Genomic DNA, 17176 nt, shown 5'->3' on the forward strand with positions numbered 1-17176 from the left:
CAAAACCAACCCCCTCAACAAAAAACAATGGAACAAAAAAACACAGCATGAAAAAGACCTGAATATACAAACAAAAAAGCTGAAATAGACACGTTCATCACATGCTGTGAGCTGAAATGTCCTGTGGAGATGTGTGTCTCCTTCATTGGTAGGGGGAAATTAGGTACCTAATGAATTGCCTGAGATTACAATGGGTGAGTCTGAGGCCTCATTATTTGGGTGGGCTAAGACACTCCAGCAACCAAAATCTGAAGGCTGAACACAGAAAATGTGAAACTGCAACAGGAAACTGCTAGTTAGAAAACACTAGAGATCAGTGTGTAAAATACATCATTTTGGATGAAAGAGATTTTGGAAGGCACAGTTTTCCTGAACAGCAGAGTCTAGATTAATTACAAACTATTTAACCACATGGTATCAGAATACTGATCTTCATCCATGCTCATGAATTTTTGTTTATGGAAGTGGCTCCCTTGACTTGACCTATACTGCTTGCAGATGAAGGGTTTGCTCAGCACAGACATAATCTGGCCATATGAGTCTATACCGAAAATATTAATGTTGCCTTTAGAAATGATAGTCATCTTGATCACCATAACTCTCAGGATTAACAGCTTCTTCAAACAAGTGCTTTGGGATGCTGAGTTACTTAAACATCTTCCTAAGTAAACAACTATGTCAGGGGTTGAAGGCAATAGAGGTTCTTCCCACTGAGTGTTTTCTGGAGAGGAGCTAGTCACTACAATTTTTGAATTGCCTTTACCAGAAACTAGCTCTTGCCCTTCTCAAATTGTGCCTGTTTCTCTCAGCTCTGTTAAAAGACAGGTTAATGATAAAATCCACTTTGGCATGTCAAGGTCTTTGTGTCAGCTATGCATTTGTTCTTATTATCCTTTAGCCTCCGGATACTGTGAAAGCCAAATAGATACTGACCACCTGTTATTTTGGAAGGCCAGACAGAAAAGATACTAACATCTCTGGGCATGGCACAGCACAGAAGAGCCTCCTACTTCTCCTCAGTATTACAGCACTTATTTCTAAGGAAGTAATATATTAAGCTAATAACTTTTATATTGGTTTCTCATTTCTTGAAGGTACAAAACTGGGAAAATTAACTGGAGGAAATTTTTCTTTTAATATTTAAATGTGAAACTTGCTTACTGAAGTTACTTACTTGTCTGTAAGAAATATCAGTCTAGACAACCTCCCAGACTGAATAATTTCTTTGCAATAATCTTGGATATTGTCTTTTTTAATGTAGTAGAAGTATTTACCCAGCCAAGGACAACACACCTCACAGTGAAGGCTGGTGGTGAGGACTGCTGTGCTACCATGGGAGAAATCCCAAAATGCAGTTCACCTGTGGAAGGCAGGTCCTTCTGACTGGTGCCGGACAAGTAAGTGTACACAAGGTTTTCAGTCATGCACACTTGTTTTTCTAAGTGAAAAACATATGTATACCTGCCTCCCGCTTCCCACAGCGCTCTACCAAGGTACATATAGAGGAAAAGCCACTGAATTATTGTTCTCCGAAATATCAGGCACAGCCAACTAGTGTATTATGAATTCAACACTGTATTGTAAATTATATGGGATCAATGGGGCCAAAAGCCTTGACAGTTTTATTGCTCTAAAGAAACCCACAAGTTTGGGAAAAAGGGAAGATACACAGTATCTTAATGGGAAGCTCCGGAAGAAGTAACAGTATCAAAATCCCACCAAAATTTCTGAAATTTTGTGCAGGAACATATGTGATGACAATTTTAATGAATATATCAAACCTAAATTCTTGCAGTCAAGACTACTAAGTCCCTTCTTCTGTACTTTTATTTTAGACAAATACATTTGCCCTGACCTGGTCCAAATTGTGTTGATTCTTACAATAAGAAAAAGGGGAGAGACCACAGCACCCTGAGAGAAATTACCATCTGGCAGGGTAGACAGACAAAGTTAGGGAGCACCTCGGATAATCCTAGGATCACAGGATGGAAGAATCATGTTTAAGGATGACATGGCCCACACAAAGTAGACTTTTAATAATTCCAGACTGAATTTTTTATTTTAAACTATGAGGACAGAGTGGTAATTTTTTTTTCCATTTTAAAAATGCTAGGGAATTTTCTTATTCCTTCTGATACAGGATATTTGGTTTGAATTGAGTGACAAGTCCTCATCACTGGTCTTGCACCAAAAAATACTCTGTGCGCGTATTTTAATAAAAATACTCACTTGAAAATGCTGATCATCACTATTTGCAATATGTGGGTCTGTCATTTAGAAAGAAGCATACTGTAGGTAACTAAGGTTAGTAGTAACACTACAGAAATTACATTATGGCTCATTTCCATACATGAAAAATAATTATTGTGGCAAAGGGATCCTCTTATAAAGTAGACTAGCAAGTTAAAAATATGAAAACTTACAAGAACCAGAACAATTTCTGGTCTGGAGAAGATCAACATTAAAAAGAAAAACTATATATATGTTTCAGGGCACTGCATAGTCATAGGAAGGAACCCTTGATATCTTTTGTTTTTCCTCACTTTAATCTATCAGATGGTGACACTCTGGATTTTCAAACTCTACTGTTTGTCTACGTTGTCAACTACTCTTGCTGAGCACTGGAGGAGATGGACCATTTGCCTGCTTCAGCAGGTCAATAATTTATTACCAAACTCTGTTGTATCCTGCCTCAGGAATGCTTGGCAAAACCACAGGGGTCAAAAATACTTTTCACTGTATTTTCTTTAGTAATACATTTACCCAGGACCCACGGTAATATCATCCACTCGACGATGGTTGGTGGGGGTCCCTGCATGCTGAGGTCTGACCTGTCGATGTGCTGAGAGGCAAGCAACAGCAGGAACAGAAAAGTCAAGTACGATGCAGTATGGCAGATAAATTTGATAAATGGCTTTCTGATGAACAGCCCCAATGGGCTTTTGGGAGCTATCAGGTAGCACACAGAGAAGACTGGGAAAAGGAGTCCTATCACAACACATGTCAGCATCTTCACTGCCCAGTGTCGCCTCCGCCATCCGGGGAACTCGTCGTACCAGCGGGATGCGAGCAGCTGCTGGCAGTTGGGCTGAGCAACAAACTACAGAGAGAAGAAAGGAAGAGAGTTAGTTTCTTGTTACCTCTGTAAAGTTTTTTCATTCTATGTATGTTTAGTAGGTAGAGATTAAAAAAAAAAAAAAAAAAAAAATCCACAGCCTGTGCAAGCCCACTCATGCTGATAATACCAGTAAGGCAGGGCTGGGTCAGCCTGCCTTTCCTTCAATGCCAAAAGTATAGTGCAGAAACAGAAAATAATAGTTTTCACAATAAAGTCTCACTTCCCCATCGGTTGAGTACACAAGGAGTCAACAGACTGTGAAACACATGGACCTCAAAACCTGACTTGAAACTGAAAAGCAAGTTCACAGATACCCCCATTATTTAATCAGCAACGTTTGTGAAGAATTCACAGAACATGAGGTAGAAGTTGACATGAAATCAAAGAGCACAACAGAGATCTGCAAACAATGAAACTAAATTCCACAGCCATGAACAAACTGTTCTCAGCATATTCCCTGCTAATTCTCTAAAAAAGCAGGTTTACATGCTTTAATACTGACAAAACTCTTACAGATGCATTATAAAATGCTTACAAAAACACTAGTATTCCCCAGTATTTCACTACGCCTTGTCAGGATACACACCTATCCTGTGTGATACTTTATGGTCTATCTGTTTCCATGATGGGATTTCATTTCTCAGAATATGATCCTTAAAACTGAATTTCACCAAAACACCCCAAAAGCAAGTAAATATTTAATATTTTTCAGATAGCTTTTCAAAGAAGTATATATCAAGGTTTTATGTCATACTTTTCTTTGATCACTAGTTCCTATTTCCCCATTGTTTTCTTTTATAAGGTGACAGAGTAGCAGCACACAAGAGTTGACACAAAAGGCATAGAATAGAAGCAACATATGTATCAAAGAGGGCCAGAGTTGCATTTAAAAAAAAAGAAAAGAAAAGAAAAGGAAAGGGAATAAGCATTTTCCTTCTGGTACTCTGGTGCGTTAACCCCGGCTGGATGCCAACAAAGCTGCTCTATCACGCCACTCCTCAGCTGGGGAGAGGAGAGAGAAGGAAAGGCTCATGGGTCAAGATAAGGACAGGGAGAGATCACTCACCAGTTACCATCATGGGCAAAACAGACTCGACTTGGGGCAATTAGTTTATTACCCATCAAAACAGAGCAGAATAATCAGAAATAAAATCAAATCTTAAAAACAGTTTCCTCCCACTCCTCCCTTTTTCCCAGGTTCAACTTCACTCCCAAATTCTCTATCTCTACTCCCACATGGCGCAAGGGAATGGGGAGTGGGGGCTGCAGTCAGTTCCTCACGTTGTCTCTGCCACTGCTTTCTCCTCAGGGGGAGGACTCCTCACACTCTTCCCCTGTTCCACCATGGAGTTCCACCCATGGGAGACAGTTCTCCAACATGACTGTTGGAGACATGTCTACAAGATGACTCCTTCCCACTGGAGTCATGCAGTTCTTCATGAGCTGCTCCAGCATGGGTCCCTTCCACGGGGTGCAGTTCCTCAGGAATAGACTGCTCCAGCATGGGTCCTCCATGGAGTCGTAACTCCTGCCAGCAAACTTGCTCCAGCTTGGACTCCTCTCTTCACAGGACCACAGGTCTTGCCAGGAGCCTGGTCCAGTGCAGGATTCCCAGTGGGTCACAGCCTCCTTCATGCATCCACCTGTTCCAGTGTGGAGTTACTGAGGGGTGCATGTGGATCTCTACTCCACCATGGACCTCCATGGGCTGCAGGGGGACAGTCTGCCATACCATGGTCTTCCTCACCGGCTGCAGAGGAGTCTCTGCTCTGGCACCTGGAACATCTCCTCCCCCTCCTTCTCCACTGACCTGGCTGCAGAGTTGTGTTGCTCACATATTTTTTCTCCCCTGTACCCTGTCTGAAATTGATCCTGAGCAGTAACTTCTTTCCCCCTTCTTAAATCTGCTATCCCAGAGGCACCACCATCACCAGTGATGGGCTCAACTTTGGCCAGAAGCACATCCATCTTGGATTCATCTAGCATTGAACATGGGAGAAAGGGAGAATCTTCTGGCAGCTTCTCACTGAAACTACCCTGCTACCAAAATCTTGCCACGCAAACCCAATAGGCTTACACTAAGTGTATCACATACATACATTGGATTAAATCACTAGCTGAATACTTAGTAAAGCTATGCACAAACTTTTTCCTCTTATTACAAAATTGTTTATTTTCACTAAATAATTTCATATTGGAACTCTAATCAAATGCACCTAGTTTGGGATCTTACATTATTTTGATAATACATATAACCACAGGAGCCAAGTTCCTTTGGGGATGAATAATAGGTAACTTCTCAAACTGTTTCTAAAATCACTGGGATTACTACTGGAAAAAAATGCTCCTTAGATTGGAATGAAATGAGAGTCAGCATGCATCTTTCTATGTATGTCTGGATCTTGTCAGAATTGATTACCTGAGCCAAATTCAAACCTGGTGTACGTTAATGAAATGCCAGAGTCTTTAGTAGAGACAAATTTGCCTACCAGACACCAGCAGTGAAGCTGCCTCTGACTGTTGTGAAAGATAAGGAAATTTACTCCTACTGTAAGGATCTTGAAAATAGCCTTAAAGAAGAGCAACACAGTGTATTCCTCCACTAGGAAAAATGAATTCTCAAGGTTTTAGGTTGTTTCTTTCAAGGTACAAATGTCTGGAATAATAGCGTATGCAGTCAGAGAAGATGGTTTCAAAGTTATGTTTTTGCCAAGCTTATTTTCTCTAAAATTTTTTTCAACTTAATTAGTTTGAGTAGGTACAGATTAGTGTTTTGCTTGACTGGTGAAAAAGTGAGACTCGTGAAATAATTCCTCAATAAAATATTTTTCTCTTTTTGCCCCAAAGAGTACCAGGTCCATGTTTGCTTCCTCCTGTTTATAAAATCTTCCTATTATGCATCCTCTTACTCAAAGTAATCAAGATCCTAAGTCTTGCCTGTGCCCCCTTTCTAAACACCCTTGGCCACCCCCACAGTGCTGGGGACCTACGTGAAGGAACAGCTTCAGTGGCTAGCAAAAGCTGGTGACAGATGTAGGTGACCTAATCCTTGCCAAGCATGGCTAAAAGGGAATTAATGTAGAGAATATTAAGTAAAAGGAGGGGTTTTTTGATGTCCAAATACTGGGCTGCCCTGGGATTGGGCAGACCAGAACTGGTGCAGAGGTACCTCACGCCATGAAGAGATCCTTGCTGAATGCACCGTTTGGAGGATGTTCCATGATGGGGTGGGCACTGCATTGCTTAGTTCTAATCTTTAAACAGATTAATCTGCAAAACTGTCAGTGTTAATAGAGAACGCATTTCAGAACAGGCTTTAAAAAACGCTTCTTGTCTCCTAATACCCATATTAGATTTTGTGGTGTTGGGACTATGTGGCTAAGGTATAATGTGTTAAGGATGGTGTTCTGAGGCACAGGAAGTTTTTCAGTAAGTGTGGAAAATTTTCAAATCCCAGAAACTGAAGATCCAATTTTTAAAGTAATAATTTCATAAGAAATTCACTTTCACTTTTCTCAAAATACAATTTTGACAAGAGAGTTCTAGCACTGGTTGGATCCTGATTAAAGGAAAAACACAGATTATACGTTTGATATGGCTGGAGACAGAGGGAGCAGCCTTGGTAATGTGCTTTAAATCACCTGCTTGCCATAAAATACATAAGAAACAAGGTATGGTATGGTATGGTATGGTATGGTATGGTATGGTATGGTATGGTATGGTATGGTATGGTATGGTATGGAGCAAGCATATAAAATACTACGTCCACATTTTAAGAGCTGTATGCACAGGGAAGCAGTTCTGTGCTATAGACCAGTGCTGCAGGCAAAGGTCTATAAAAGAAAACACAACACAGTGTGTTTATCTACAAATGATATATGCATTTCTGAGAGGTCCTAATATCCAGTTTCATGCTGTTGGCTTTTTATGTAACAGCCCACTGGCAAGGTTGGTTAGCAACGTCCTGAAACAACAAAAATATCCGTCTCTTCACTGAAGACTTTTCTTTATGGTTCTGAGATTAATTTGCCAATAACATTAACTATGAACCAATCCAAAGTATTTTTTGGACAACTGGAAAATTATCCTAAATCTCTTGCTGAAACATCTTTTAAAGTTTAATTTATCAAGGAACTGTGTGATGTTATTAAAATGTCCAAACTAATTCTCACAGATTTGAGTACTTCCTTCATTTTTGTGGTCAAGAGATTGTCATCATATGCTGTGAAATATGGTCAATAGTTATATCTACATTTATTACATTAGCTGAATAATGAAGGAAGATTTTGAACAGGGAACAGTTATACCCTGATGGAAAAAAAGTGCGCACAGTGGTGCACCCTAGAGTCTTGTTCTTCAGCTGCACAGAAAAGGTGAGCTTGTCCCTTCTAGTTCTTGTGGACCTGTTTCCTCCAGAGAAAATGAGGGGAAGATGTTTTTTTTCATGCTTTGTAAGTAAATATTTGAGCATACAGGAACTGGGGGCAGGGAAGCCTTCCTGGGACTCACAGTGTAAATGCTGCCCATGTAGCCTGTCTCAGAGACACTACTCACAGCTAAGACACAGTTAAATAGATCAAGTAAGTTAATCTGTGATTAATATATTTTATTACTGATTCCAAATTCTTATTACATTTGAACTTTTAATTTATCCACTGAAAAGCCCTTCTCGACAGAAAAAATAAGGAAAAAAAATCTTCATGACAATATTCTCTGGTCAATTCACATTTATAACTATTAGAAACCTTCTATTAGAAAGGAAGAGTTAGAACTGGATGGAAGAAAGACATGCTCCAGCATAGGACAATTCCTTTCTAAATGGATGGCATTACATCTAAGATGATCACATATTAAAGCTAAGTAGACATGCAAGTCCCCTGATGAACTTGGAGATTAAAGAAAAAAAATTAAAACTATTTTACACAAACATTTTGTGACTAGCAGAAACAGAAATACTCTGTGACATTAATTTGCCAGTTCTGCATTGCCTATGCCAAAATATTTTCACTGTGGTAAACTTTTTCTTCCTTAATTGGAGAGATTGGAGGTATTCTTGTACTATTCTTGAGTATCTTTTGTACTGTCAGTATTATGTTATTTGACTTTGACATTGTATCCACATAATTAGCAATTAGCAAGTCTATATTTTCACATTATGATGGCTTCCAAAAGCTTCCAGCACTTTGTAATTACACAAGGGATTTTTCTATATGATTTTTCCTGATTTCACATCTTTAGCTCCTTCATAGAGTCTACCCATCTGAAAATGTTCTGGTATTCAATCTCTTAGTTGTCACGCTGGGAATTGGCTCTTCCCTGAGACTGTTGAAAAATAGAAATTATTCACAGTGCCAGCAAAAAGAATCTGGTATAAATAATAATAACAGAGCCTGATTCTAGTGCTATGCAAGCATATACATAACAGAGAATTTAATTTTCACTTCTGATTAAATCTAATCTTTGGTTTTGCTATAATACATATCTCTCAGTCAATGAAATGATGAAGAAATAACACAACTGATACTATTAACTATATATGGTCTTTATAGAAATAATACTTTTATAAATAATATATTATCAGAGTAAGTTTTCAGCTCTTTACCGTACCACAGTGTTGCCTTCAAGTATTTATTTCACTGTATTATGAAATAATAATACAAAGATATAAAAACCCTCCACTTGTAACCAGGTGCTCATTTTTACATTTATAAAAGCAGTCTAACAAAATCTGAGGTCCAAATTAAATTCTCATTCTGACATCAATAGGCAGTTGAGATTGTTATATGAAAAAAGGACGCAATTTTTCATCTAGAAATGAAAGCTGTCAAAGAAAATTTACTTCCTTTCTGTGTTATACACAAGTGAGCTATGCTGTAGCACAAAGAACTATCTCTGATAGCATTCTCTAACAAATGAACATTAAAGACTTTTTTTTTGAGGAGGAAACATATCAAAACATTTATCAGAAAATTTCTTATTAATACTTTTTTTGCAGTCATGGCCAGATTCTCTGTTGTGCTTTGCTGTACTACCATTACAGCCACACTGGTAGGAAAGGTTTGCTCTGAGGTCTGCTGCTTTGTCACACACACTTCCCAATGATTGTGCTCCCTTTTGACAAGAACTAAACTTAATTCCTTTTTCTTTCCCTAAAATATGTTACTTTTAATATTTTACAAATTTTCACATATATTTAATGAAAACCCAATGTCTTCTATTTAGTTTAACTTCAAATTCACATCATTATTTTCTATCTATTGGTTGTGAAAAGCATTGGCACTAATGACAGATTCAAGTCCCAATCTCACTAAGAAGACTCCTAAATTTGGTAGATTGTTTCTCCCTTTAGAGATGTCACTGCATGTTCTTTTCTGTATCTTCCCCCAAAGGCTATATTTGAGAATTTCAGCACTTACTCAGTGAGGACTGCTTCATTAAGACAAACACCATTTAGTTGCAATTTAAATGCTTTAAGTCATTGAGTAGATCAGCTCTATGTTTTCCTATCCAAAAGCTAGGGACTGTGTGCTGGACTCCTTTGGGTACAGTTATACTGCCTGTTTTCTGCCTCAGGCCAGAAACCCTGATTCCTGTGCCAAATACTATGAATCTTCTCAGGTCCATCTGTTCTAAACCTTGGGCCAACTGGAGCAGACCATCACAATAATCATGCTTCTTGCAGGATGTAAACCACTGGTGAACTTTTACTCAGCTTTTAGCTCTATCTGCAGCTGTGTCCTTAAGGGAACCAGTGAGCTCGCTCGGTGTCATGGTTAACTGGGTGTTAACCCAGCTGGCAACAAAATACCATTGAGCTGCTCACTCACCGCCCCATTCCTCTCAGTGGGATGGGGAGGAGAATCAGAAAAAGGTAAAAAACGTGAGTTGAAATAAGAACAGTCGAACAATTGAGTTAAAGTAATATAAAACATCAACAATAATAAAGAGACAGAGAAATAAAACCCAAGAGAAACAGGTGATGCACCATGTGGTTGCCCACCCACAGCCGAGTGATGCCTAGCCCATCCCCAAGCAGAGATTGGCCCTACCCAACCAGCTTCCCCCAATTTATATACTGGGCATGACATTTTATGGTATGGAATATTCCTTTGGAGAGTTTGGGTGGTATGGAATATCCCTTTGGTGAGTTTGGGTCACCTGTCCTGGCCATTCTCCCTCCCAGCCTCCTGTGCACCTGCCCATGGCAGAGCATGAGACAATGAGATGTCCTTGGCTTAGGGTGAGCACTGCTCAGCAACAACCAAAACATCAGCGTGCTATCAACATTATCCTCATACTAAACCCAAAACATATCACTGTAGGACCTCTTAGGAGGAAAATTGACTCTATCCCAGCCAAAAACAGGACACTTGGGACCAGAGCACCAGATCATACCACCTTGTATATTATCAGGGGAACGTCACATCAGATTCCCACAGCAGAACAAATTCACAGCACAGATGCCTTCCTCATAAAATCCAGAGTTTGCATTCCTCTAACCAAGAATAGAATACAATTCTAGGGGTTTTTATTTTAATTATTCTATTGTGTAACTTCAAATATGATGAGGAAGGAAACAAAAGAAAAGGAAAATAGAAAAGTAAAAAGTGAAATGGTTTGTTAAAAGGATTAATGACATTGCAGCTTTGAGCATTTTAAACTTCTCATTTGCCACATCAACACGAGCAGAAGCTCTTACTTTGATTCATTACTCCTTCCCAGTAAAATGAATCAGCACAGAAAAAACATAAAATATCTATTAAATAAGTCAAGAATTATCTATAAATTCAGTGATTCTGATTAATTGCTTAGAAAAGGCAATGGCAACTGAAACTAGAATGCAGTTGCTAGGAACCAGCTGCGCATGAATAGCTTTGTTAGACATCCCAGTGGTAAAGGAAAATGAATCCATTATTGGGCTTTGGAATGATAGTGTAAAATAGCTCAAAACTTCAGAATTGTGATATTGGTATAATATTTCTAGCTCCCATTCTGGGCAAGTGTTACAACCACCATAATTCAAAACATTTTTGTAGGGAAAAACAATTACAGAATCCCTGTAAGTATTTGCAGAGAAAATAAAATATGAACTTACTTTTGTTATACTTGATCCCTGTTTTTGCACTCCCAGCTGGTGTATTTCCACACACAGCAAACAGAAACTAAAACAAATATTTCTATGTAAAGTCCTGCATTTGGGACAGACAAACCCTGTGCAACAGTACAGGCTGGAATTCATGGTCTAGGAAGCAACTTTGCAGAAAACACCTGGGGACACCAGTAAGCAGGAACATAAATATGACTGGGCACATATTTGCTTAAATCTCTGTCATTTCAATCCTATTATTCCCAAGGCACTCTTCAAATACATCTGACACCAAGTTTCCTGTCTGGACCAGTAGTTTCTACAAAATACCTCACAAGAGAATAGAAATAGTGGGTGATCTCTTAGTATTCATTATAACACTGAATAAATTGAGACTATAAACATGTTTTGTTTATAATCTCAGAAGTTCAAGCTCATTTTAGGAGACCAAAATCAATATGTATTCTAAACAACTCCATATATCAACACAGGGAAGTGTAAAAAGAAAAAAACATACCTCTGGACCAGTGAGCAATTAGCAATTAAAGATCCTTTCCAGCCCAAATCATTCTATGACTCCACTTTTTCTTAGATTCAAATTGTTTTTGTGTGCTTTAAGGCCTCTAAGCATTAGCTGGTCAGCCAGAAGGGGTTAGGATCTAAGTTAGTTATGGTTCCAGTTCATGACAGAACTGATGAGTTCCCTCACATCCAGAACATTCTACCACTTAGTCTACTTCTGTAGCTGCCATGTCGCCAGAAGGAAAAGTTACAAGTTAATAAACCAACCTTTCAAAATTCATGAAGGAGCTGCAAATATGTTGGAAGCAACTAAAGCACAGAACACAGTGTGAGTTTAATTGGAGAAAAACTAGCTAAGAAAATCTTTGAGTGAAGGATGGGTTGGAAAGCAACCAGAACAGCTAGATTCTTCCTCTGGGCATTGCCTGCTCATGTGAGAATTTCTATTGGCATCACTGGATACCACCCTGTTCCTCATTTGTTCAGCTTGCTGCAGAGGCCAAAACAAGGTAGAGAGACATTCTTAGTTCCATTTCCCTTTTTTGACGGTCCTTTCAGATTTGAGCAGGGTAATTGAGGTATTTGGAAGTAACCTGTCCAATTTTAATTCCTTCTTTTCATCATTTTCAGGCTCTTTTACTGTTTCTGTGAAGAGAAGCCTTGGACCAGCGATATTTTGTTGCACTATTTAATCTTTTCTGTAAAAAAAAAAGGTAATCACGTCCCATTAGCACCAGGCAAATTTAGATTTTACTCTGTTAACTTAGTTTTATGAGGTTCCATCCTGCATCCTTATGTGAAAAATGCATATTAAGCATAACTGTCCTTGACTCCATGCTTATACTCCATGCTTATAAGAGATAAGAGAGTTGACCTTCACGGTTTCCCAGTTTCTTTAGACTGTTTATGATATGAAGCTTGTGTGGAACTGAAGAGGCCAAAATTCCCCAAAATCAGTGGGATTCCAGTTCCTGGAAAGCATAACACTCATTCAAAGGCTAGCTGAATACAAAATTAGAGGGATAAGAGAAAAATAAAAACACAGACTGATTTCAAAGGCATTCAAACTAAATAAAGCAATAAACAGCATATTTTTCTGTTGAAAGTTCTCTATTAAAGTGTAGATCTGGCTTTGCAGTTCCATAAATACTTAGGAACAGAATGTGTATATAGTCACTTAATCTGCTTTTCTTTCTCTTCAAATACTTTAATGCTTTTTATCTTTAGGTTCCTCTTGTTTAAATTGGCTGTGTTTTTATCTGAGAATGTTGAGGGCTGAGAAATCAGATTAATCACCCTGTTCCTGCACAAAGACTATACTGAAATGATAAGCCTTTGGCAAGGATTCTCAGTGAGCATTATTCTGAGACCATTTGCAGGAGAAACGCATGTGAGTCTCTAACAGATGCATCAGTTTTATCAGTCAAGTGCAGCCATGTGCAGCTTCTGCGGTTCAAACACAAAATATTAATCTTGGAAAGTATTTCAAGGTAGTGTAATTGCTTGCTCCAAAGCCTTGCTCTCCAAAAGCTCTTTTACACCTAAGAATAAGTTGAGGTTGAAGAAAATTACCTTCTCTTGTGTCACAGACCTAAGAAATACTGTGCTTTCATGTAATGGGAAGATACCCACTACAGCTGTTAATGAAATTCTGTGTACCCAGCATCTGCCAGCCTGGATAAATAATTACAGTCCTTGGATAGTTCTTTCCCCTTATGAAGCTCTGCAATTTGTGGCAAAACATTAGCATTTGGTATCTCAAATAAAAACCTGGAGTTACTCTCACTGTTGTTGTAAAGATGTCTGAACACTGCTGCTTTCTTTCATGGTGAAGAACCAGAGTGATGAAGGAATCAATAAAGAGACCATTTTACTCGAGAATTACATAAGCATTACTTTTAGGGATGTTCAGGCCTCATCTACACTGAAGAAATCAGTGACTGAGTCTGAGCATTTGACCCCAGTCATCCCCACTACCTATTGTTCCTTGCCTGGTTCCATTTTTTATTTCTCCAAATAGGTCTGTGCAAAGCAAATCTGCAACTTTCTGCAGTCTGCATACAAATCCCTCAGCATCACTCAGTCGTTGGGTCAGGCTATGGTCTGCTTTCATTTAGAGCATAGACAACCTTTCAAAGACCAGTTCTTCGCTCAATATTTTTTTGATTTATATTATACATTTCTGTGTTAGACTGGTGTTTCTAAAATTTATTGCATGCTTCTAGTAACTGGATAACTCTGAGGATGTTTTTGTTTGGCCAAATTCCATAGCATTCTCTTATGGAGATAGGCATAATACATTGGCTTGTACTACCAGGTAAAGGAATATATTTTATTTTAAAGTTTGGAAGAAAATGACCATTTGTTAAAAGCTAAAGGTGGAAGAAGCATATGTGGAAGGATATAAACAAAGGTTGTTTCAGTCCCTGAAGGTTTGAGGCTACATTCTTCCTCAACAAATCAAAGCCAATTTGTTCACTGTCAGAGGAATATACTTCATAGGCTGTTGTCACTGCCTGTATGACATACGTGCCCTGGCCTCTGCTCCAGCAAGTCAGAAAGGGTACATTTCTAAGAAAGAGCTGCTCTTTAATCCTTGTGAAAGATACTAGAACTCTGAAGAAATATTTTCTTTTGCTTTTTTATTCACTCTTTAGTGATGTTTCCTGATCATATGCATGAAATCATGATTCTTGAAACTGAAATTTATTTGAGAATCAGTGATACATTAAAATTAAGAATAAAGAAACTTATTGTATAGTGAGACATGAGTACAGAGAGGAAAAAATCCCAAGAAAACATACAAAACCCCCTGAAGCTCCTATGTGACATGCAATTTAAATTTAGATCACGTGTACTTTTACCATCCCCTGAACCTATATATAATGTACAGGCTTTAACAAAATCAGCTGGGTCAAAGATTTCTGCCATGGACCACAGAGTCAACCCTGGTGATGCCTCCTGAGCTAAAGTCATCTTCAGTCATCTTTTTCTCCACAAAATCCAGCCTGCATCTGTAAAGGTCTCATACTAATACCATCAAATACTGTAGTCAGGAAGCAAGAACTCTTCTTTACCCCATAACCCTTTTAAATTTACACCCAAAATGCCTCCTTCCTGAGGTCGTGGTGGTGAGACCCCAGTTTCTCTTTATTACTTAGTGCTGCCCACTCTGTGCTAGTCAGTACCCACCCTGACAGAATCCATAGCTCTCCCAAATCCAGCCTCTATCAACACAACAAAATGGTGATTTCTTCAGCATCCAAATGCTTCAGTGAGAGGCTAAGAGCAATGGCAGCCAAAAAACTCCATACTCCACAACTAAACTATAAAGTCAACTAAACATTGTAATTGTGCAGGGAAACAGCAGCAGCACTCTAAGTTTTAAGTGCAAGCTCCTTTAGTGCTTCATACTAGAACTTCAAAGATAATCCAACATCAGTGTCTTTTTGTGGGGAATTTTAGAAACTCCGACAAGGGATCTGACACACAAACCCCTTAATTCTCTAATCTTGACAGATAACAAAGGTAAAAAAATCACCTCCTCTTTGGAAAAGAAGACTTGATGGCAGATGTATTATCACGACTGCTTTGGGAAAATTGTTTTTTTCTCTGAAGTACTGAACTTGCTAAACTTGTTACAAACCCCAGCTTTTCCATGGAAATTGAAGGAGAATAGAAGCCAAAGGACCCAAGGCTGAGAGAATAATATTTATGTTTGTATTGGCAGAGTATTTATATTGGCACTCTTACGATGGGTCAATTTACATTAATTGCATTTTTGAAGGAAGAAAAGCAGTAAGGAAGGGTACTTCTTTTCCTTCATTTTCTTTCTGAAAATTATAGGATAATAATTTTCACCTAAATGATTTGAAGTGAATCATCATATCTGTTGAAAAGTTGGTATAGGAAGAATAATAAATATTTGCTAAATAGTTCATTGTTTAATTATGTTGTTGGTTTTACTACCTTTTTTTATCTAATGTAAGTATTTGTGGTTTGTTCCTGTGAAAAAAAAAATCTGTAAACTGAACACTTTGACATTCTATCTTCTGATGTAATAAATAATTTTATAGCGATCCACCCTTTTCCTTCTTCAATCACTTGAAAATTCATATTGCTTGATTATTTCAAACTCATTGAGCTATTTGGGAAGTTAAATATCCCTGGAGTACTGCTGCAATATTAATAAGAACAGAAATACTCTTTCTGTACCCTTAAAATCTGTTTAGGGTCTTTCTTTATGTTTTCAGTGGAGATTCCATGTTATATACTGGCAAACTCATATGAGAAAGAGTAAGGTGGTCAGATTCCTTAATACTACAGGAAAATAGAAGCAAGTATGTATCATCCTCTGTACGCTTGATGACAGAGACTTCCAAGCACACTGGCTACAGAGCTTAGGTCTCCTCAGTTCCTGGCATCAGGTCACACAAAACTCAGCCTAGAAGGGACCTCAGGAGGGAGTGAGTTCCTTCTTTTGCTTTGCTTGCACGGGTGGCTTCTGCTTTATTTATTAAACTGCCTTTCTCTTTACCCACGAGTTTTCTCAATTTTACTCTTCTGATTCTCTCCCCCATGCCACTGGGGGAGAGTGAGCAAGCAGTTGTGTGGTGCTTAGTTGTCAGATGGGGTGAAACCACAACAGGTATGTTTACTCCACTGAAAGCTGCAGCAGAAAAGCAAGACAACCTCAAACCAATATAGCCTTAAGTATTGGTAAATTTTGTTTAACCATCACTCATGCACTGTAATTTGCAGATCGAATCTGGAAAGAGCAGTCTGAAAAGAAAAGAAAAAGTGCTCCTCTTGCCAGGCTACTTTTGTCAAGGTTTAGTACAGAACAAAGGTTTTTTTCATAGCCAGGTTAGGAAGTCATAACCTTAATTTACTATGAAAATGATTATTTCTCTTCATTTAATTGTTATTATGCTACTTACCTTTAATGTGGTTTGACTAACACATTTTTACTGAGAATAGGGTCACATGCGGTGAAAGAAAATATTTTTTTCAGTGCATATAAAAGCTTTATCCTTTATTTCAGGGTTTTTACTGGTTTTAGACAAATTCACTAGTGGTTTCAGCTTTGGAAATAATGATGAAGAAATGTCCCAACACAAGTGGAATATTGCAGGCTGTCATAGCTGTGAAAGTTCTCTCCTGCAAAACTTTCCATCTGATCTTCAGAATCTTTATGTAAAATTGAGGATTTTTCCCTCAGACCAAAACTCTGAAATGCAGCTTTGCATCATGCTTACTTCTCCAGGCAGACCCTTAGATCACACAATGCATTAGAAGGGATTCCTGTAAACAGGTTCATCATTTCAGCTTAAGGGCCTTTTCTGGGTCTCAGAGAAACAAAATAGCTTTTTCCCACTGTTAGTTACCTTCCAGAAATTATATGCTATTCTTTTTAGCCTGTATAACACATCTAGTTGTCCCTTGTCACC

General features: G+C 38.4%; 1 protein-coding gene across 4 annotated transcripts in view; it reads right to left on the reverse strand.

The window, feature by feature from the left end:
* TRPC4 (transient receptor potential cation channel subfamily C member 4) overlaps positions 1-17176 on the reverse strand; it is a 134218-nt gene that overhangs the window by 35789 nt on the left and 81253 nt on the right. For 3 of the 4 annotated variants that reach the window (XM_048295142.1, XM_048295141.1, XM_048295143.1), the window contains one exon: positions 2764-3100. In XM_048295142.1, coding sequence (XP_048151099.1) covers positions 2764-3100 — 337 coding nt within the window. Of the gene's footprint in view, positions 1-2763; positions 3101-17176 lie in introns of those variants that run through there. The other variant, XM_048295144.1, reaches the window with a different exon arrangement.

This window comes from Corvus hawaiiensis, chromosome 2 (genome assembly GCF_020740725.1).
Source record: "Corvus hawaiiensis isolate bCorHaw1 chromosome 2, bCorHaw1.pri.cur, whole genome shotgun sequence".
NCBI lineage: Eukaryota > Metazoa > Chordata > Aves > Passeriformes > Corvidae > Corvus > Corvus hawaiiensis.